Consider the following 20,062-nt stretch of genomic DNA (forward strand, 5'->3'; position numbering starts at 1 on the left):
GCGAGTGCTGAGGTGGGATTGTGAAACCACGGATCTTCTAAATCTTGCAAGTGTCTTGCATTTACTGAGAGGCAGTGCCCGCAGCCATTGTGTGCATGGGGGGACTTGAATTGAAAGACTTGACCGATTTGCCAGCAGCTGCTCTGTGATTTTCCATACAGGTTTGGGCGGGTGACCGAGGCCACGTCACCGTCAACAGTCCATCTGAAAGATTGGCATGGATGTCTTGCATCTAAAAAAGAAAGAAAAAACGAGTCAGAATGAGTTCATTTAAGTTTGAAGGAGAATGGAGACGGGTATAGGGGGTTGAATAATGAGTGAAAGATAGTTACCTTGATGCCCTTGGGAAGGGGTATACTCCGCTGGAAGGTACCGAAACAGATTTCTTGGACGTGGACCTTGACTTGACTCGGACTGCCTGTGTCCAACTTGTCTCCCAAAGTAAGGACGTTGAAGGGTAGAGAGGAATTATTTGGGAAGGACTCCACGCGGGTAGGGTAGGGTGCTCGTCTCTCGCCATACAGATGAAGTTGTCCTTCGTGAATCGTCAGCTTAATGTTTTCTGTCGTTATTCCTGGGACTTCGAAGATAGCAGCGAGGTTTGAGGACGAGGGGTCGTCAATGATATCCATACTATAAATAGAACTTGGTCAGTGATCGAGTGAAAGAAAGATATATTGTGATTACAGATTGTGCGTACCGTGGTGTGTACCGCGCTACAAGCGGTGATGTTTGCTTTGGAGGTTCTACTACACGTAGCTTGCCCGACTTGATAGCGACCAATATTTTAAGATTGGCAGCGCGATTTACTGCCTGTACGAAGGCTGGGTTTCGACACTGCTCGAAGGTCTGGGAATCAGTCCTGGATATTGTCATGCTCGATCGTGGCTTTGAAGTAGTCATTGGGTGGACTGGGGAGATTTTAAGCAAGAAGTGCTTGGGAGGGTGGTTAGATGAGCAATCCGAAAGCCATAGTCCTTAATTTATAGGGGGAGTCTTGCGAAATCCTGACTTCATTCGGATAAGCCCCGATTAGCCTAGAGAGACCGAAGAGTGAATCTCGAAGTGACGTGACTCATCCCAGAATCTGAGATCGGATGAAATCGGCGAGCGTCTAGACACATCATCGGCAGGACATGGAGAGGGCATCCGGAGTCATTCCGACGCATAGCTTGTATGAATATAGTGCTTGTTGGACATTGTGTACAAAGTGAATGGTTGGAAAGTGACGCCGAGGGCTGTGTTGTGAGGCGAGCGAATATGACAAAATGGATTACTAAAAGTGTCTCTTGACAAACAATGTACGATGGGGACGTACTAAGGACATCGGGGGTACATATCGTCCATGAAAGGCGGTGAACGCGCAGTGAGAAGCCTCACAGATAGTTCGGTGGACGAGTTGGAGAACAAGTTGGAGTGGGATCGTTTCCACAGGCATGTGTTTGTCTCCGCCCAACTTGGCAAATTCAATAGCATCGCCACCGGCTACGTCGGTTGATCCCAGGGTCACATGACACCCGATAAGTTCTGCAACGACGTAGAACTGCGTAGCACACACTGGTATTCCAACCTTGCTACTTACTCCGCATTTGACATATCAGCTCCAGCAAAACAATCGCGCAGCGGCACTGCCATGTCGAACAGCAATAGTAGGGTGGTGTTCGGTGCGTCATCTATCAGTGTGCCTGAAAATCCTCTCAATCTCATTTTCGTTTCATTATTACTAGTCGGCAATGTGCCCTATAACATGACGGAAGAGCAACTCGTGGGCATTTTCAAGTCCGTCGGTCAGGTCATTGGATTTAGGTATCGTATTTCATGCTCCGCCGACACTTTGGCTCGAGAGCGGCCGCAATTAAACATACTGCGTTCTCCTGTGCAGGCTCGTCTTCGATAGAGATACAGCAAAACCAAAAGGCTATGGTTTCTGTGAATTCGCAGGTACCGCTATCTTATTTCTCTCTGGTTATTGGCGCCGCTTGTGTCTGACCTCCAAGCCGTTCTCTTCATCAATTCAATTCTCCCTTATCTGGATGTGATCATATCGTCAAACCATGTTGCAAAACATATGTCCTGACCATATCCTTTGTCCTCATTTGTCCTAAATGCCCCAAATCAATCAACCTCTTCAAACGTACCCAAACGCGTGAATCCCAAATATCAAAAACATTGTCAAATGCAATTCTGACTCAAATCCCTCAAAACTGCAAATTTTCAAACTGGACTTTGTGCTCCGCCAACCATTATATCCTCCGCAAACCATGCATCTCTTCAACGGTGTTACAACGCGTGAACCTCAACAAACTTCAAATTATGGTTCATTCTTGACTCAAAAATCTCCTCAAACCCTCAAACCTGCGCATATTCAAACTCTCTTCATAAAATCTGCAACCACTATGCGCATCCTCAACTTTTCAAAACCTCCTCAACTTGAAAACCCTTCAATCTGTGGAATCAATTGAAATCTCATCAACATGGGCCTATCAAACCTTTGAATCGCGATTCCGCGCGGTCACACTGCACTTCTACCCAATGATAAAACACCATCATCCCATTGTTCTTTCATACCGTGACCGAACCCAAAAAAATGTATTGTATTCTCTCTACTTCAAAACCTGTCCCACACATGCGAAATCTGTCTTCTGTCGTCTATCAATGCCTGTGCCGTCTGAACCTACCGCTTCCCCGCAAAAAGACCATGAGACTGCACTCTCGGCAGTCCGCAACCTCAATAATACAGACTGTGGGGGCCGGCCGCTGCGTATTGACTTGGCCGACTCTGATCCTTTTCTGGAAGGAAAGACGACTGTGAGAGGAGAGATTTTGGATGGGGGGTACCCTGGGCCATCAGAGTCGCGTGGCCAATGGCGTTCGGGAGCAGGCGGTGGTGGTGGTGGTGGGCGATCGAATGACCCAGACGCGTTTTTGGCTAATATTCCACCTGGGATAACCATCCCGAAGGGTGCTTCGGCACTTGACCATATTAGTCGCACCCTGGCGACGCTGCCAGAGAGCCAAGTTATCGAAGTCTTAGCTCAGATGAAGGTGAATAACAACTTTCGAAGTTATAATTACTGTCATTTGTGATATTTTGTGTTGACGAGAGTGTTTTCTTGTATTTTTGTTGTTAGGCTTTTGTGATCACACACCCCGACCAAGCTCGAACGCTGCTCATCAAGCACCCGCAGCTGGCCTACGCGCTTTTCCAGTCTCTTTTGCTGAACAAAATTGTTGACCCGAACATCCTAGAACGCATGCTTGCCTCCTCACGAGGATCAGCTGGGCCGAGTGGCGCCCCAGCTCAACCTCCACCCAACCGGGGTCCATTGGGACCGGGCGGCATGCCGCCGCCACACATGCAGCAGCAGCATATGCCGCCAGTACCCGGGCAGTACCCACCGTCGATGCCGCCCTTCCCGCCGCAGGGCCTGCAGCATCCACAGCCGATGCCAGCGATGCAGGCGCAGCCGCCGATGATGGCGACGCCCCCTGCGTCGGCGATGTATGGGCAACATATCCCGCCGGCGCAGGTCCCGCCTCAACCACAGGCGTTCTACCGCCCGCCAATGCCGCCTGCGGCACAGGTGCAGGCTCCGCCTCCCGCGCCTGTCGCGCCGCAAACATCACAGCAACCTGTGTATTCTGCGCAAATGGCAGCAGCCTTTGCGGAGATGGACCCGGAACAACAGCGGGTGGGTGTTTGTTTACTGTTATGTCTTCTTCTATCTTCTCATCAGGTTGTTTCTTTTTTTGCCAACTTGCTTTTTGTGGTTGTGGAATGGCAAATATTTTAGGCTATGTGGACAGTGTTGGGTATGACTCAGGAGCAGATCGACAACACACCCGAACCTGCAAAGTCACAGATCATGGAGGTGGTACGTGGCCTCCCAAGTCAGCTTTTTTATGACTCGAATGCTGAATGGACCCTTCTTTTCTTTTTAATTTTAGCGCAATCGTTACTTACCACTGGCAGGAAGAGCGACGTGAGCGTGAGTAGGCTACAAGCACCACGTGGCTGGCTGGGCTTGGATCGTTGCCTTTTTCTTTTCTCATTCAGTCTGACTTTGCACACATTGAATCTGCTTCATACCACTGCATTTTCTTACTTCCGAGTCATAGATCCTACATTGTTTTCATTGTGTTATTTTATGCAAGCTTTTCTCTTTTCATCATGTACATAGCCAAAGCGAAAAAATCTTATCTTATCTATGCGAAAACGCGGATGATCTTGGGATTTGTTTTTATGCACAAAAATAAAATTCCGCGTTGCGAGTTTGTGCTTGTGGCCCCGTTGAACGTGACTCTGATCGATTTTAAGGATTGGGATTGGATTGGATGCTCGCTCTGAGCAGACTTCGCATTCAGCCGTACCGTGTTCCTTCGAGATTATACCGCGTCGCTTTGTTATCGTCCTGCCACGTACATCCTCCTCCGCACATACGACTACTACCTTCCCCGCGATTCTGTAGCAATATGGCACACCCTGTAGGATCGTCGTCCCACCCCGTCCAGATCCCTGCGTTGGAGAGCCCGCATGCGGCTGATACGCCGGCTGCTGCTGCTGCACCCAATGCTGAAAAGAAACCAAAGGAGAAAAAACCAAAGGTTGCGAATGCTGCAACTGGATACCCCCTAGAGGTACGTCGCCGATCTGCTATAACGATGAAAAAAAAACAACTTTGATTAATCGTCGTCTGTTCGAATGTGTAGCTTCAACCCCGTCCAGAGTTCTTCGATCATCGTATCAAGATGTTCGAAGAGCTCAAGGCTGAATACGATGCGTTTGTCGCTGGTATGTGTTTTTTTTTATGACTCATTTGGCTGGAAAATTATAGGATTGAATGTATGGATTAGCGCAGCCTAGAGAAGAGATCACCGTCACTATGCCGGATGGATCGGAGAGAAAGGCGACGAGCTGGGAGACAAGCCCAATGGACGTCGCGAAAGAGGTCTCGAAGAGCTTGTCAGAGCGCATTGTCATTGCCAAAGTGCGTACCAGGTCGATCCTAAATCATAATATTTTGCATGTGTCCTCATTTATGACTCGAATAGGTTGATGGCACGCTCTGGGACTTGGAACGACCCCTTGAAAAGTCGTGTAAACTCGAGTTGTTGGACTTTGAGCATCCTGAAGGTGCGCATGATGGATATATCCTCGATGTGGATATTGTGCTCAATAAAATTTTGGGTTGTAGGAAAGAAGGTCTTCTGGCACTCGTCTGCACATGTCCTTGGTGAAGCTGCTGAGCGTCACTACGGCTGCCACCTTTGCCTAGGGCCCCCTACGGACGATGGTTTCTTCTATGAGATGGCCATCAACGACCGGTACGCTTTACTAGATTTTCCGACTGTATCGGTGCACATTTCTAAATTATTACGAATAGACCTGTCAGCAATGCCGACTATCCCGCTCTTGAGAAGGTTTCTGAGAGCGCGATCAAGGATAAGCAGAAATTCGAGAGACTTGTCGTGTCAAAGGAAAAGCTTTTGGAGATGTTCCACGTGAGTAGCAAGTTATTATCGCCTAAACGTGTTTATTGACGACGTGATCTCTAGTACAACAAATACAAAAAGTATCTTATCGAGACTAAAGTCCCTGACGGCACCTCGACGACTGTATACCGATGCGGCCCTATGATTGATCTTTGCGTTGGACCTCATATTCCTCACACTGGCAAGATCAAGGCATTCATGGTCACCAAGGTAAACTTTTCATGAGCATTAAAATTCAAACGGTCCAATTGATACTACATGTTTCCAGAACTCGGCCTCGTATTTCTTGGGAGACAACACCAACGATTCTCTGCAACGAATTTACGGAATCTCTTTCCCTGACAAGAAGCAGCTTGCGGACTACAAGGCTTTCCTCGCTGAGGCTGCTAAGCGCGACCATCGCAAGATTGGAAAGGACCAGGAACTGTTCTTCTTCAATGACTTGAGCCCTGGAAGTTGTTTCTTCCTGCCACATGGAACGCGCATATATAACTCCTTGGTCGAGCTCATGCGAGTAAGTATGCTTTTGCTAGCCTCAATTTGTCAAAATCCAGGAGTCCTGATTTGTATTTCGTGTTATAGCAAGAATATTTCAAACGCGGATACCAGGAGGTCATCTCTCCGAACATGTACAACAGCAAGCTGTGGGAGACCTCGGGACACTGGCAGAACTATAAGGACGACATGTTCGTGCTGGACGTCGAGAAGGAGAAATGGGCTCTCAAGCCTATGAACTGCCCCGGGCATTGTCTGATCTTCGACTCCCGAGACCGAAGCTACAAAGAACTGCCGATCCGGATGGCAGAGTTCGGAATCATCCACAGGAACGAAGCGAGCGGCGCGTTGACCGGCTTGACGCGCGTTCGGAGGTTCGTGCAGGACGACACGCATGTATTCTGCATGCCCTCGCAGGTACACCTTTCATCCGCTGGTGCATTGGAGACGTGTTTTTTGTTTGCTGACTCTTTTTTTGTACTCCTGCTTTGCCCGACTCCGCCGTGCCGTGGTTGCTAATTATAGCTTGAAGATGAGATTAGCGCGTTGTTCGATTTCATGCAGCACATCTATGGTCTTTTCGGATTCGAGTTCCATCTCGAACTGTCTACGCGTCCCGATAACTATCTAGGCGAGATTGAGACCTGGAACGTTGCCGAGGAAGTAAGTTGACCCCCCTAATTCCCATATACACCGTCATGCATCTATCATCTTTTAACAATCGGGATGGAAATTGACCAACTGATCCTCTCTTGCACTTCTTTTTCAGCAATTGACGCAAGCGCTCAACAAGCACTATCCCGGAAAATGGGAGATCAACCCAGGCGATGGCGCGTTCTACGGCCCCAAGATCGATATCACGATCCGCGACGCGCTCCGCCGCTCCTTCCAGTGCGCGACGATCCAGCTCGACTTCCAGCTGCCTGAGCGCTTCAACCTGCGCTACCGCTCCGCCGACGAGTCGGTCATGCCCCGCCCCGTCATCATCCACCGCGCGATTCTCGGCAGTCTGGAAAGGTTTATTGCTATCATTACAGAACACTTTGCGGGCAAATGGTACGTATTCCTGGGTTTCTTTGTTTTTTGTTTTTGTTATGTGTATTTGGTTTCATAGTATAGAGGTGGTGAGGTGGTGATGATATGATGAGCTGACGTTGATTCTAATTTGCAGGCCTTTCTGGCTATCGCCTAGACAGATCTTGGTGATCCCTGTTGCTGCCCCCTATGTTCGTAGCTTCTATATTTCTCCTAAGAAAAGCACAACGTCTGACTGATGCGCCCTTTTTTGTTGGGTATTGACTGGTAACAGAAAGACTACGCAGCGGAAATCACAAACCGTCTTACGTCGCTGGGCCTGTATGCTGATGTAGATAACGGCGAAAACACACTGCCCAAGAAGATTCGAAACGGCGAGATCGCGCAGTACAACTTCATCCTGGGTACGTAAAAAAATACACCCCTTTCATTTATTTCCTTGGTTTCCTCTCGTCGCGTCCGAGCGATCCGTGTCGGTTAACACACGCATAACATCTTTTGCGCGTTAACCGTTGATTTTTTTTTTGGACGTTGTGTGGCTATGTGTCCTGTTTTTATTAATTTCTTACGTGACTTCCCCGCAGTCGTTGGCCAAGAGGAGCTCGATGCCCGCTCAGTAAACGTGCGAAATCGCGACGACGTCGGTACCAAGGCGAAGGGTGAGATGGTCTCCCTTGAGACTGTCATCGAGCAATTTGTTGCGTTAAAGAAATCACGCAGCCTCGAGAACAAACTTCTGTAAAAACGTTCGCGTTTCGCAGCACATTTTGTCTTATTTATCCGTCGTAGTTTGTGCTTACTTAGAGGAGAGAGGTTTGGGATGCCAAGGGTACAAAAAAACCCGTGTAAAGATTGAATGAATTATAATTAAATCTACTACTATCACCCCGGTAATTGTACAGTATATCAAGCAAAGGAAAAGATGGGTATAAATGTACATGTAATGTCGGTTATCGGTTGCTGCTTCAAGGTGATTGGTCAACCAGGTCGACCCTCCAGACTTTTATCACGCCTGCGCGATCGCCGCTAATAATTCCGCCTCGGAACGGTGAATCTATACAAGCCAAAGCGGTTATCACATCCTGGTGGTTCTTCAACAAATTTTGTTGGCTGTGCGTTATGAGAGATATCCTCTGAGGGGGTCGATTTGAAGAGCTGCTGGCGGGCGATCGTGGCCACGTTTCAACAAAACAAGTGGCACCGCCAGTAGTCGCAGTCGAAGTAGAAGTGCTATAATAGGTTCGCATTAGCATGTGTATGAGATTATGTGCACCGCATATCGGTAAAGTGGAATAAAAGAAGAGTAAGCAAGTACCTGTAAGAGGGCGTTTCACTCTCATTTTCGATTCCACTAAGTACGGCTGTCCGATCAAGTTTGCCTAAATCCCAGAGACGGATTTTCCAGTCGTCTGAACCTGTGATCACGAATCCGCGACTTGTCGGTCGCGCAGAAGTCGAATCCAATTCGGCAAATTCAGACCTGGGAATCGTAGAATACCCACCGAAATCCGAGCCGACCACTAGGGCTCGGACATCTGGCGCAGGGGGTTGAGGAAGTTCTTCTCGTGGAGATGACCGTGACGGGTCGTGTTGGTTTCCACTGTTCTGGCGAGAACGCACAAGGGCTGCGATGGCGGCTGCAGGTGTGGTCTCCGCGTCTGTACCTGTGACCTGCGGTGGCTCTGGCACAGGGTCTGTTGGAGAGCCCACCCGCGTCATGAATGTTTCCATCAAGACAGCGTTCTCTATATCCCAAACTTCCACCAGCTGTGTGGAGGTACGATCTGCGCTTTTCTTGGACGACTCCAGGGCGACGATTACCCATTTGCCTCGCCCTTTGGAGGGATGTATTGCGCATTGGTGGATCCTATTGGACCTTCCCGCTGCTGCTGCCCCAACATGCCAACTCCGAATCAGAAGGCCAAACCGTTTGTCCCAGAGAGTTAGAACGCCAGTCGAGGTGCCAACGACAATCCAAGCTCGCTTTCTATCTATGCACATGGATGTTATTGGACCATAATGCCTGGGATTCTCCATGGTCTGCAATATACGCATGGTCCGAAGGTCAAGAATAGCGATCACCGAATGAGTGGTTGCATATACAAGAATCGATGCCGAATCTAAGTTGGAAAAGTTAGCTAAAATATTGCGTAAAAGAGCCATGAAATTACCAGTGCTATAATGCGTCATACAAGTGATATATTCGCCGACGTTCTCGACTCGGTGTTCTCGGATTACTTGCAGCTTACTGTATTTAGGTAGAGCACCACTCTGCGTTATGTGTACTCGTACAACATGAAGACTTCCATCATCAGCAGCACTTGCGAAGCAATGAAAACCATCAATAATGCATACGCATTTAACTCGAGCATGATGTTGACCATAAGTATGCCGGGGCTTGCTGGTCACATTCCTTTCCAATCTGGCTGTATCCCATACTTTCACAGTCTTATCATCCGAAGAGGACACAAAGAATGTGTGGTCGGGAGAAACTGCGAACCCAGTAATGGCTTCAGAATGGGACGAGATATTGGCGATGAGATTGGCTTCTACACGTTTGTTACCGTCACGTGCATAGGATGGACGGTTTACATTTCGTCGGCGAATGGGGCCTTCGTGAACTCTCGGTCCAAAGTCTTGCTGCAATTCGCGATTGTTATCCAGGTAGAGGTTTTCAAGCATGTTGCTAATGCCTGGTTCTTGGCCATCTGTAGCATGATCAAGTCAGAAATGAACTGATTGTAATAAAGAATATTTTTTACCATATGTTGAAATTGCTAGTGACGAAGGATTGCGCATCTGCCGCGGAGCGCGTAAAGTCGCAGACATGGACATAGGTGATGACCGTCCCGATTCGTCAGGAGATCCTTCTGGCCGAATCTTGAAATGTGCCTCCAACAATCCGGTGGCATTTGTTTTCGAGGAACCGACGGCAGGAGCGGCCTTCTGGCCATCTGTACTTCCAACTTGGAGTCTGCTGGCTGGCCTCAAGGATACTGAATTTGAAGTTGATACGATAGATTCCGTGGGACTTGGTGGACGATCGGGTAATGTTTGAGGGCCACCAGAAAGAGATGTCGAAGATGAATTAGCTGCGGGAGATAGCGTGCTACGAGTATCGCGAGGAGTGTTTGTAACACTTAACGAGGAAGCCGATGCATTGATTGTGGCTAACCGCCTTCGGAGGTCTTCAAAGGGTGCGCCAGCGTCATTGGAAAATCGGTGTTGTCGGTTAGGACTAAGCAATGGAGTTCGTGATGTTGATGCGGTATTGGCCTTTCTTGAAGAGATGGACAAACGAGACGATCGAGGAGCTATATCGCTGTTTCGAGCCCTCAAGAAGACTGTCTGCGGTACTACACCTAGCTTCTGTAGTTCTATGTTGCCAACCACCTTCAGGCTTTTACCGGTGTCAGGCTCGTAGTTCAAACGAGAAGCGAAACTCGATGTTGCATTTGCAAGCTTGAGAGTATAATCCCTCAGTGCAAGTAATTTGTTTTCATCGCTTGGTGTCATTCCAAGTTGTTGAAGTTTTGTAAGTTGTGCTTCATCCCTAATAACATTTAGTCGAAATTAAAAAGAAAATAAAACAAAATGGGATTACGAACTCTTCTGATCTATTTCTTGCAATGCCTGCGTTCCCAGTTTTGCGCATAGATATCACGCTTTCTCGAGGTGATTCAACCTGCTTCGTAGATCTTCGAGGCCCGCGCCAGAATGCCGATTTGTCTGCTTTCATCGCCCACTGAACTGCAGCGTCTAGGATTTGCCTTGGCAACTGTACACGCATTAGTCGCCCCAACATGTATTGACGAATGGAATACCTACCGGTGGCTTCATGGCAACCAGAAGGCTTTGTTCATTAATATGCTCTATGTCCGACTTCAAAAAATGTCTCAAAGAAGGGTACAGAATACACCAAATGTCGCTGGGTGGAAGATGTTGTGCTGCTGAGGTGATGAAAGCCGCCGCTCCTTTGTATTTCGTCAACAATAAGTATCGACATTATATTACAGGAACACACCTTGTCGTATCCAAATATTTGGATGGTAAAGAAAGCCCAATGTCGCACTCATCAATTCCCATATGCGCATTTTCTGGAACAGTCCCAATTCGCACAAACTCGTAAGAGCCGCCAAAACTTTCGCTACCACAGACTCTTCAACGTCTGCAACAAGTATAAGCAAAGCAACCCAAGGAAGGAAATGACAGTAGAATTACCGGATAGTGCTTGCACCATTAGCGGCAAGATGTATTCTTCCAAGCTCCGACCGCCTGCACAGGCGGCGACGTCCACGATGCTTTCAAAGAATGCGTACCGTAGCAGCCAATCCTTGTCGTTCAGATACGTAATCATGTGGCTTAGCAGGACATCGTTAGTCTTTTGCCTTCCAAGGAAAATGCACAGAGATGAAATGTCGTGGAGAACTGCACGCTTGACAATGCTAGAGGGATCCATGAGAAGAGCGGAAAGATGTTCTTGAATGTGACCTTGTAATTCCTGCATGTTGGCGTCATAAGAAACCTGAAAACGTGTTGATCAGTACATCAGTCTGGCTATATATGATCATACAAACCTCGAAATTCGCATTCTCGTATTCATGTCCTTCAGCAGTAGATTGGAAGGCCCCGTGCGCCTTGAGAGCTTGTCCCATCTCTAGGTACCGGACTGCTGTATCTGCCAACTGGACTATACACTGAGCATATGTGCTTCGCACTGAAACCTCGGGATCTTGGACCAAATGCTTAATGTGGGGTATAATATATTCTGGGAAGATAGAAACATTTGACGGCGTAATGACAGTAACGAGCATAAGCTGGAGTTAACATCAGAAATTGTGCAATTTATAACAAGAGGATGAAACCTACTGTTTGCATCAACGTGCGCAGAGCCGCAGAACGGACGAGAGCGGCATCGTCGTGGAGTAGTTCCACAATATATGGAACCATGCGGTCCAATTTCGCTTCGTCTGTTAAGTGGCAAGCCAATGCAAGGAAAACATCGAGAGCTCGTATTTTATTGCTTGGAAGGCTACAGTTACGAATGTTGGCAGTGACGAGAGCGAGTATGATCAGCGGAGGGCCATCTATAGATGAGGTCAGCCGGAAAAGGTTGGGCAGTAATCATAACAAGGCTAACCTTCATTCGCAGCACTACTGCGTCTGTTGACTGGATTCCTAAGACTGGAATCACGATTAGGAATGTGAAGCTCCACTGGAAGTACGTCCTAACCCAAAATTAATTTTGAGATGAAGGAACGAAATAAAATAACTAACCTGGAAGGGCCTCACTGGCGCAGTTACGCTAGTCAAAAATTCAGGAAGCGGGTCTGAATCGAGATTCGGATCGACTTCAGGAATAATATAGGGCTCAATACTCTCATAATCTTCCCATATCCTTTCTATGCGGTGATCAGAGTCGCTGGGTAACGTATCGTTCTTTCCTTCATTCCCCGCTCCAGAAGAATTGAGTTGACCAGAAGAACTTGTTCTCATTGTAGCCGACAGAGGAGGCTGGATAGGGGAGTGGCTCAATGACGATGCAGAGGTGGGTGGATTGTTAACAGCCAAAGTATCGCTTGATAGCTCATTGATGGAAGAAACATAGTTGTGTAGAAATGAATAGAATGATTCGGGGAAGACTGTTCCTCGCGATGTATGCAGTAAAGTGTCGAATGTAGGACGTTCAGATGGGTCAAGATTGATCATAAGCTTTATGAGATTCTACTGCCGAGGATAAGTCAGGAAACAATTGAGAATACAATGTACTCACTTGAACGCCTTCGTCGTTAATTGCAGCGAGTTGTCCATCTACTTTGTAATCTCCTTCTCGGTATTTGAAGAGCTGGCTTAAAGTGAACAACGGCGCTCCTTCAAGAAATAGTTCGGCAATAACACAACCAGCACTAAAACAGTCCATGGCTTCTGTGACCTTCCCGTCCCTTTTGCCTTCAACTTCTTCCATTGCGATTCTTGACTTTTTGGCGCTAATCTCCGGATTGGTGGCCTGAGTATAGAATCTTTCAGGTGCGAGATAACATGTCCGACGTCCAGACATGTCAAAGAAGAAAGAGAAGTCGGCAGGGTCATCTAGCGGAAGATAAGTAGGCTTGTATGAAGCAAAGTCGGTGAGGTAGATCCAATTCCAGGACGTGACCATGATATTCTCCGACTTGATGTCGCCATGGGATATCTTGCGATTCCTTGCATCGCGTAGTGCGTTCAGGAGCTGAAAGGAAATCCATTTCTTCTCGACTACGCTGAGAAAAGGTCGTGTGCTGTGGAGGATTCAGATTGCGAGTGCACACGATCATCCTGCAAAAAGGCTGACCTTATTCGATCATACAAACTGCTCGCCAGCCACTGTCTGATAATATAACCAGCTTTCTCAGTCTCCACAAATGCTTGATAGCTATAGACGTTGACGATATCAGCTAAGGCCTCCTTGTCCACTGAAGAGAGCCATGAGAAGTGCGCATATCCCTAAAAAAACTTGACGCTTACATTTAAGCCGTCGATGGTGTGTCCGCAACGAGACTCCGGGGTCTGGTTTGATGAAGATCTTGACCACCAAGTATCCATTCCTGTGCCGGCATTTGACTGTCTTCAAGAACCGTGCTGACCGCAAACTTGAGCATTAGTGAGTTAAGAAATCACGGAAACCTTGGTGAGACCACAGACACACTTCTTCTCAAATATAATGTCCCCTCCAAGCTCAGCTACAAATGAATCTAATGCCACAGTGGTGCGCGTGAGGGCAGATCCTGATTGTGCGTTCCCCATGGTGGCTAGATGGATGCTTGTGGCAAAGCAGTCTCAGGGGGAGTCTCCAGCTGGAATGCTCCAGATATTTGTGGGCCTTATCGGCGTAATAGTAGAGAATGTTGCTTCAAGATAGATTTTCAGACGATGTATTACCGATGGTGTAAAGTGATGCCGCGCCTGCGGACAGTGAGGAGGCACGTTCAGGGATGTTCAGGTCCTCGAGCGCGATTGTTATGATTCATTTAGTATGACGCGTTTGACCAAGCAAACACAAGCTCAACAGCACAGCCTCTCAGACTATTATAAGAAGGCGAGGCAGGGACGAGAAATAATCTATGTTGATGGATGTAAAAGAGGTAAGCATCGAAAAGCTAATTTACAGAGTACCGTAAGATTGGTCTATATGGAGAACATCAAAAGGATCGCGATTTTTGTTGCGGCTTGAAATAACGCTCCTAAACACCCTGAGGCGAACTTGTCTAGCGCCCATCTAAGAGCGGTGCCAGTGTAAAAAGTGATCGAAAAAAGGGGGAACCCTTACTAGAAAGTAACACCATGCGGTGGTGGATAGGTTAGAAGCGATTGCGCTAGAGCAATAACCTTGTGCAGCAGGTACATAAGCAGATATTTAGAGCTGTACTATCAAAATTTGCACACCTTCAGTGATCAAAGGTTACTACGTCAAAACTTGTGATAATGACTTGTACACCAAAATGGTTCCACTGAGAACCAGTAAAGTCGTTTTATAGGAAGGTCAGATAAAAATTAAGCGTCCGTTTCAGGACCAGCAGGGAAGTATGTGTAGTATTGGTTTTTTGAAGGTCGACCGAGGTCCTCCATATTGACATTGAGTAGATCAGGCGAGTGGTATTTAATTGAAAGCATACTCATACCCAGTCGCGACGTCAAAGGGCAACACCAAGAGAAATCAAGAGTAACGAGCATACAGATTCATTCCAGTCAGTATAGTGACGACAGACCCTGCACCGACTAAAATGTACGAGGATACAATCGCATTGAAGACGTTACCGTGCTACAGGAACGAAAGATGACTTGGGGTTCCAAAGCGGATATATGCGACCACTCCGAAGCAGATTTGGATTAAACTTGGAGAACCTAGCTTGAATCCAGGTGATGACGTTCATGAACAAATCAAAAGGGAAAAAGAGTCCGGAGAGGCATAAACATGGCGAAGAGCACCACAGGGTTGCCTTTGACTTCATCTTTTGTTCGACCAGGTAATAAAAACCAGCCAAGTAGTAGCCTGCTATCCTCTTCGCCAGCGGTTTCATTTGGTGTATTTGCTACGCGCCTTGCCAAGATGGTCGAATAGGTACGAAGATGAAGACGAGAAAGATCGTCAGACGGAACAGAATGGCGGAGCGGAATAAAATGAACGGAGCAAGGTTGTCAATAATCACGTATTGACGGAAGACAAGGGCAATTGATCACTAAAGACATGAAATTTGGGAATGCTTGATGTCTCCTTGAAGATGGGCTTGGACCAATGACAACAGATGACAATCCATAATTCCCTTCAAAGTATTTCAACAGTATTTCAATACACCGGCAGTTGTATGTAGCGGGTCGGCGAGAAGGTCCAGAGGCTCCTTTTCGAAGGAAAACAACAATCGTAGAGCGTAATGACGTGCTCGATCCTATTTCTTGCGTAAAACATTCTGATAAGACGATCCCATTCGCAAGTCACCTTTAAAAGATGTCATCCAGTATGAGGAGGATTCAAGTTGAACTCTCCTTGACACTATCGCCATGTCTAACGCCTCTACCAGCACTTCCACGACGCTTGAAAACGCTGTTGGCAAGCTTAATTTGAATGTCAAGGACAAGCCTATCGACCTCCCAGTCTGGGTGCCGCCTCCAACAACGAAAGAGAACATCGAGTGGGCGGATATCCTAACTGTGGACTTGACCAAGTTCGACACTCATCGACAAGAGCTCGTGGACACTGTTCAGACGGCTCTGGAGCGCGATGGTTTCTTTTATGTTGTCGGCCATGGTATTTCCCCCGAAAAGGTAATTTGCCCCTTCTTTCATCTCCGACGCGAACACTGACCCCGCCTTTCAAACCCAGATCAACCGCCAGTTTGCCATTGGCGAGATTGCTTTCGACCAAGTCCCACAAGAGGAGAAGGAGAAGCATGTAGCGCCTATCAAGGAGAAAGGGACCTTTATGGGGTACAAGGTATGTTTTAAGTTGTCGTGTTTGCCTTGTTGAATGACACGCTTTTAGCTCCAAAACTATTGGGAGATCAAAGACGGTGTTCGCGACAGAATCGAGCAGTACAACTTTTATCAAAACTGGTCAGTTCAATTTAATCTTTCCTGTAATTTCTCCAATTTATGTTTCTTGTTCAGTATTGATCCTGTAACATCGCACCCGAAGGCCCTCCAGCCCCACGTCGAAGAAGTTAAAGAATTCCTTGAAGTGAGTTTGATGGATATCTTCCCTCGTGCGGCTGCTGATCAGTACAAAAGACAAGCAGACAGAAAGTACTCAAGCGCGTCACATACTTGATTGACGCTGTTTTGGGCCTTGAGGAAGGTTATTTGTGGCGGTTACATGAAACGGAGGAAGGTGTAAAAGGACATGATGTGAGTTCTGGCAGCAAATAATTTTCGGTGGGTTTTTTTCTAAAGCTTTTGCAGCTATTTAGATACATGATTTTTGATCCTCTCACCTCTGCTGAGTCTGAAAAGACGAATGGTGTCATGCTTAGCGGACATACCGACTTCAACAGTATCAGTTGTTTGATCTCTCAACCCATTACTGCTCTTCAGGTACTCATGCCCGACAATGTATGGCGATATGTAAAACACCAGGAAAATGCCTACGTTATCAACATCGGCGATCAGCTTTCGTTCATGAGCGGGGGTATTCTCAAGGGCACTATGCACAGAGGTGAGTATACCGTTGCCAGAGAGTAAAAATTTTACTGACCATCCAACTTACATCTGCAGTTGTACGCCCTCCAGCAGACCAAGTCTCCCTTCGTCGTCTTGGTCTCTACCATTTTGCTCATTTTATCGATGGAGTGCCTTTGGATCTTGTCGATTCGAAGAAAGTGAAAGAAAAGGGACGTGTTCTTTTTGAAGGAAAGATCCCAACCACCGACGAGTACGCCCTTCTTTTACTGTATTGATTATCAAGCCGACCGCTATGAAAAGGTGGGAACGCAGTCGTGTCAAGAGCTTTGGGGTGGATAAATTTATTAAGGGGGAAGAATACGACATCGAAATTCTTAATGGAATTCAGGTAACATAAACTTTCGCAGAATTAAACTTGTATATTGACATGAAATTTTACAGCTTCGCCATTATCATTGATATCTTCAAATTGCCCGCCTTACCTCATGCTGGATCAATCTTGGTTGTATTTTCAGTTGTGTAATCATGAATCAACTTGTACAATCTTCCACAATGTGTATTACAAAATTGCACGCCATATTTGCTCCTTTCATTATGTTTCGTGTACAAAATACCTGAGAATCTCTTGAGTATTCCCTTGGATGCATATGAGGCGTGAAAAAGCTGCACGAATTTTTGAGTGTACCATCCAGGTTGTGAGGCATTTTGATCCATGTCATTCGGCGTTTTCATGACTCGTCTTCTTCATTAACCATCACATATATTTTTTGGTTATAATTGTTCATCTCACTATCACTCAATTTCTTGACACACTTCTTAGAGAAATTTGGTCAGAAATAAATGGAGAACTTACCTCACCCAGAACTCCAGGCAATTAAAACCCGCCTCCTTCAGATTCACGATGGAATTTCAACGTTTACACCGCTTACAGCCAGACCACCCATCCTCGATTCTTCCTACGACGCTGGCAACGAAAATAACGAAGACAATCAATGGCTTCAGCAAGAAATTGTTCCCGGACTGAAGAAGTTAAAGGAGAATATCAAGCTTGATCTAGGCGTATTGGAGAAGGTACTTAGTCTTCAAAATTTTCTTGCCATTGCCTGGATTGTGCCAGAAAAGGACTTTGGTTTACCTGATTTTCTTCGATTCTAGTAGTTTCTCGACGATCCAAATTGTGTCAATCTACCTGCGCTGTCGACGAATGCACCGTACCTCATCGCTGTGTGGAACGAGGTGATATGCGCAGCACCGCCAATCGTATCGGTTTACAAGACATTCCCCCTCCAAGTGTCATCCTCTACATTGACTCATGCTGAAAAAGTTGGCACTCGCCAGGAACCTAAGACTGGGGCAAAGGTGGATGTTGTTGCAGATAATGGACGCCAGTGGATCCGAGTCAATACGTGAGTGTATTATTTCATGGTCATTTGTCTCCATCTTCATCATTCCGTTCACCGTTTCTAGTGTCAAAAATTCGCGCATGATGTCTGAATTTCGCGAAATCGATTCGTATCTTACAGACAGCAGTGATGACTCTGATGAAGAATGGGATGACGTCTCACGGCCTACTCTAGCCCAAAAAGAATTCGATAACTCGGTCCTGCGTATGGGACGCACACTATTACAAGCAGCGAAAGCCAACCCAATCGAAGGCACTGCTGAAATACCCAAAGTTACTCTCCGGCTCACACGTCTGGACCCACACGCAAACGAGGATGGTACATTGCCCGACAGTCGTATTGGCGAGACAATCGACAGACTTCTCGAGCTCGGAGTGAACGTTGAACTTGGGGAGCGCACCGACGCCGAACTGTCTGCCGTGCCTCCACCATCTACTGAGGATGCCCCGATACCTGATGACATCTCTTTTGCCCCTACTTCCAACATCAACCTCGACCTTTCGGGATTGATAGCCCTAATTTCAGATCTTACTCATGCCTCAGTTCCTGAGACGCCTGAAGAACTCAACAGGCGCTTCGTTCCCCCTCAGGAATATCGTGAATGGAAACAGAAGCGCCAAGATATGAAACTCAAAAATGGGGGGAAATTCTCTCAGTCTGATCTTGAAGACCGCGGCAAGTCGAAGAAATCCAACAAGAATGCAGGAGGCGGTACGCAAGTCCAGAGGGAAGGTTCTGAGACTCCTGAACTAGAAAACGATATCAATGATCTCCCTCGCGACTTAATACAACATGCGCGTGCGTTGACTAACCAGTTACTCCAGGAAATGGGGCAAGGTCTTCTTCAAGAAATCCGCGATAAACTCGAAATGTCCACCGCATGTCCCAACGAAATAATTAACCCCTCATCATCTTTGAAAGTGGTATTTTGGACAACCTCAGAAGCGCGTGAACGTTGCCTCCGCATCGTATCCAAAATTGGCGGTGTACATGAAAAGAGAAGGGCATATGCACTCTTTTGTTTGTCTCCAACTGACGGCTCAGAAATTTCTCTTGAAGAGGCTGAGCGCTTGTACTGGCAAGGCTCGCGCTTTACACCTCAGTTTATCCCACTTCTCCCCATTCATATATTTCCATCTGACGCCCCTGACGCCTCGTCGGTCGGACCAAACGTCCCCGTACGTCCCAGGTCAGGTTTTGCAAAGGCTCTGGGGAAAGTGTGCGCCGACATTCTCTCCCAGGAGAGTATCCCGCGCCGACGCGCGCTGCCCACTGACGACATAATCAACGGCGCTAACTCCGAGATCCAGCGCGCTACAGTGACTAAGGCGAACCCTCGGCTGACCGCGCATACAGTGCAGAGCATGCAATGGGGTGCAGAGCTTGGCTGGACGACGCTTACCGCCAATCGGACAAGCGTCAAGGCAATCTTGCGGGAGCTCAAAAGCGCCAAGGTTGCGGGAAGGCTGGCGGGTGTGGGTAAGGGGGACAGCGATGCGGATGGGCAGGCTACCGCCGCGATTTGGATTATTGACCCGCGTAGTCTTGCGGAGGGTATGTCGAGCGTGCCACCTGTGCGCAGCGGCCAGTGACAGAAATGGTGATACAAGGTGTGTTTACCTTGTTTTTACTTGATTAGATTTGAGTATTTAAAACTCAAAAGCGTAACCACATGTTAGGTTGGTTAGCCATAAAATTCTATGTTTAACGTTTGCTAGGACAGAATACAAATAACTCTGTCTACCGAGATCGAGTTGACTTTGGTTCATACTTAACAAAGAACACACAAAGAACACAAAGATGGGCTCGTAGTTTGAAATATGTGTGATCTGTCGCAATCGTATCATATGTAGAGCTAAGTATGCCTTGAACTCGGTGCATGCTTTCCAAAATTCACGCCGGCCATGGTCACCTCAGATAGTATACCCCGTGATACACTTTTTGAGTAATTTTCAACATAGCCCATACCTGTCGGTAGAAGGTTA

The 20,062-nt window shown here is 47.2% G+C and overlaps 6 protein-coding genes across 6 annotated transcripts; 4 read left to right on the forward strand and 2 right to left on the reverse strand.

Moving 5' to 3' along the window:
- Window positions 1-61: 61 nt before the first annotated feature.
- JR316_0013266 (uncharacterized protein) lies at window positions 62-903 on the reverse strand (the record flags this gene model as incomplete). The annotated part of the gene is made up of 3 exons (XM_047898878.1): window positions 62-232; window positions 333-633; window positions 701-903. The coding sequence occupies 3 exons, from the start codon at window positions 901-903 to the stop codon at window positions 62-64; spliced, it is 675 nt and encodes a 224-aa protein (XP_047742426.1).
- Window positions 904-1,510: 607 nt separating this feature from the next.
- Window positions 1,511-3,997, forward strand: JR316_0013267 (Cleavage stimulation factor subunit 2; the record flags this gene model as incomplete). Its single annotated transcript, XM_047898879.1, has 7 exons — window positions 1,511-1,664; window positions 1,728-1,806; window positions 1,883-1,941; window positions 2,696-3,045; window positions 3,132-3,692; window positions 3,795-3,875; window positions 3,974-3,997. The coding sequence occupies 7 exons, from the start codon at window positions 1,511-1,513 to the stop codon at window positions 3,995-3,997; spliced, it is 1,308 nt and encodes a 435-aa protein (XP_047742427.1).
- A 476-nt stretch (window positions 3,998-4,473) lies between these two features.
- JR316_0013268 (threonyl-tRNA synthetase) lies at window positions 4,474-7,765 on the forward strand (the record flags this gene model as incomplete). Its single annotated transcript, XM_047898880.1, has 14 exons — window positions 4,474-4,638; window positions 4,711-4,792; window positions 4,855-4,988; window positions 5,053-5,134; window positions 5,196-5,325; window positions 5,385-5,502; window positions 5,557-5,703; window positions 5,762-6,007; window positions 6,076-6,405; window positions 6,514-6,651; window positions 6,758-7,044; window positions 7,160-7,214; window positions 7,298-7,427; window positions 7,608-7,765. 14 exons carry the CDS (start codon window positions 4,474-4,476, stop codon window positions 7,763-7,765), a joined length of 2,202 nt encoding a protein of 733 aa, XP_047742428.1.
- A 223-nt stretch (window positions 7,766-7,988) lies between these two features.
- JR316_0013269 (Phosphoinositide 3-kinase regulatory subunit 4) lies at window positions 7,989-13,806 on the reverse strand (the record flags this gene model as incomplete). Its single annotated transcript, XM_047898881.1, has 16 exons — window positions 7,989-8,253; window positions 8,339-9,143; window positions 9,195-9,731; window positions 9,786-10,576; window positions 10,632-10,801; window positions 10,852-10,997; window positions 11,048-11,191; window positions 11,245-11,548; window positions 11,601-11,840; window positions 11,893-12,110; window positions 12,164-12,251; window positions 12,301-12,747; window positions 12,797-13,301; window positions 13,355-13,475; window positions 13,528-13,652; window positions 13,709-13,806. 16 exons carry the CDS (start codon window positions 13,804-13,806, stop codon window positions 7,989-7,991), a joined length of 5,004 nt encoding a protein of 1,667 aa, XP_047742429.1.
- A 1,752-nt stretch (window positions 13,807-15,558) lies between these two features.
- Window positions 15,559-17,133, forward strand: JR316_0013270 (putative 2-oxoglutarate-dependent dioxygenase JRG21; the record flags this gene model as incomplete). Its single annotated transcript, XM_047898882.1, has 9 exons — window positions 15,559-15,822; window positions 15,881-15,991; window positions 16,040-16,110; window positions 16,165-16,234; window positions 16,285-16,401; window positions 16,456-16,708; window positions 16,768-16,924; window positions 16,975-17,062; window positions 17,116-17,133. The coding sequence occupies 9 exons, from the start codon at window positions 15,559-15,561 to the stop codon at window positions 17,131-17,133; spliced, it is 1,149 nt and encodes a 382-aa protein (XP_047742430.1).
- A 381-nt stretch (window positions 17,134-17,514) lies between these two features.
- On the forward strand, window positions 17,515-19,669 carry JR316_0013271 (uncharacterized protein; the record flags this gene model as incomplete). The annotated part of the gene is made up of 3 exons (XM_047898883.1): window positions 17,515-17,745; window positions 17,833-18,080; window positions 18,142-19,669. The coding sequence occupies 3 exons, from the start codon at window positions 17,515-17,517 to the stop codon at window positions 19,667-19,669; spliced, it is 2,007 nt and encodes a 668-aa protein (XP_047742431.1).
- Between the last annotated feature and the right edge of the window lie 393 nt (window positions 19,670-20,062).

Source organism: Psilocybe cubensis, chromosome 13 (genome assembly GCF_017499595.1).
Source record: "Psilocybe cubensis strain MGC-MH-2018 chromosome 13, whole genome shotgun sequence".
In the NCBI taxonomy this organism is placed as follows: domain Eukaryota; kingdom Fungi; phylum Basidiomycota; class Agaricomycetes; order Agaricales; family Agrocybaceae; genus Psilocybe; species Psilocybe cubensis.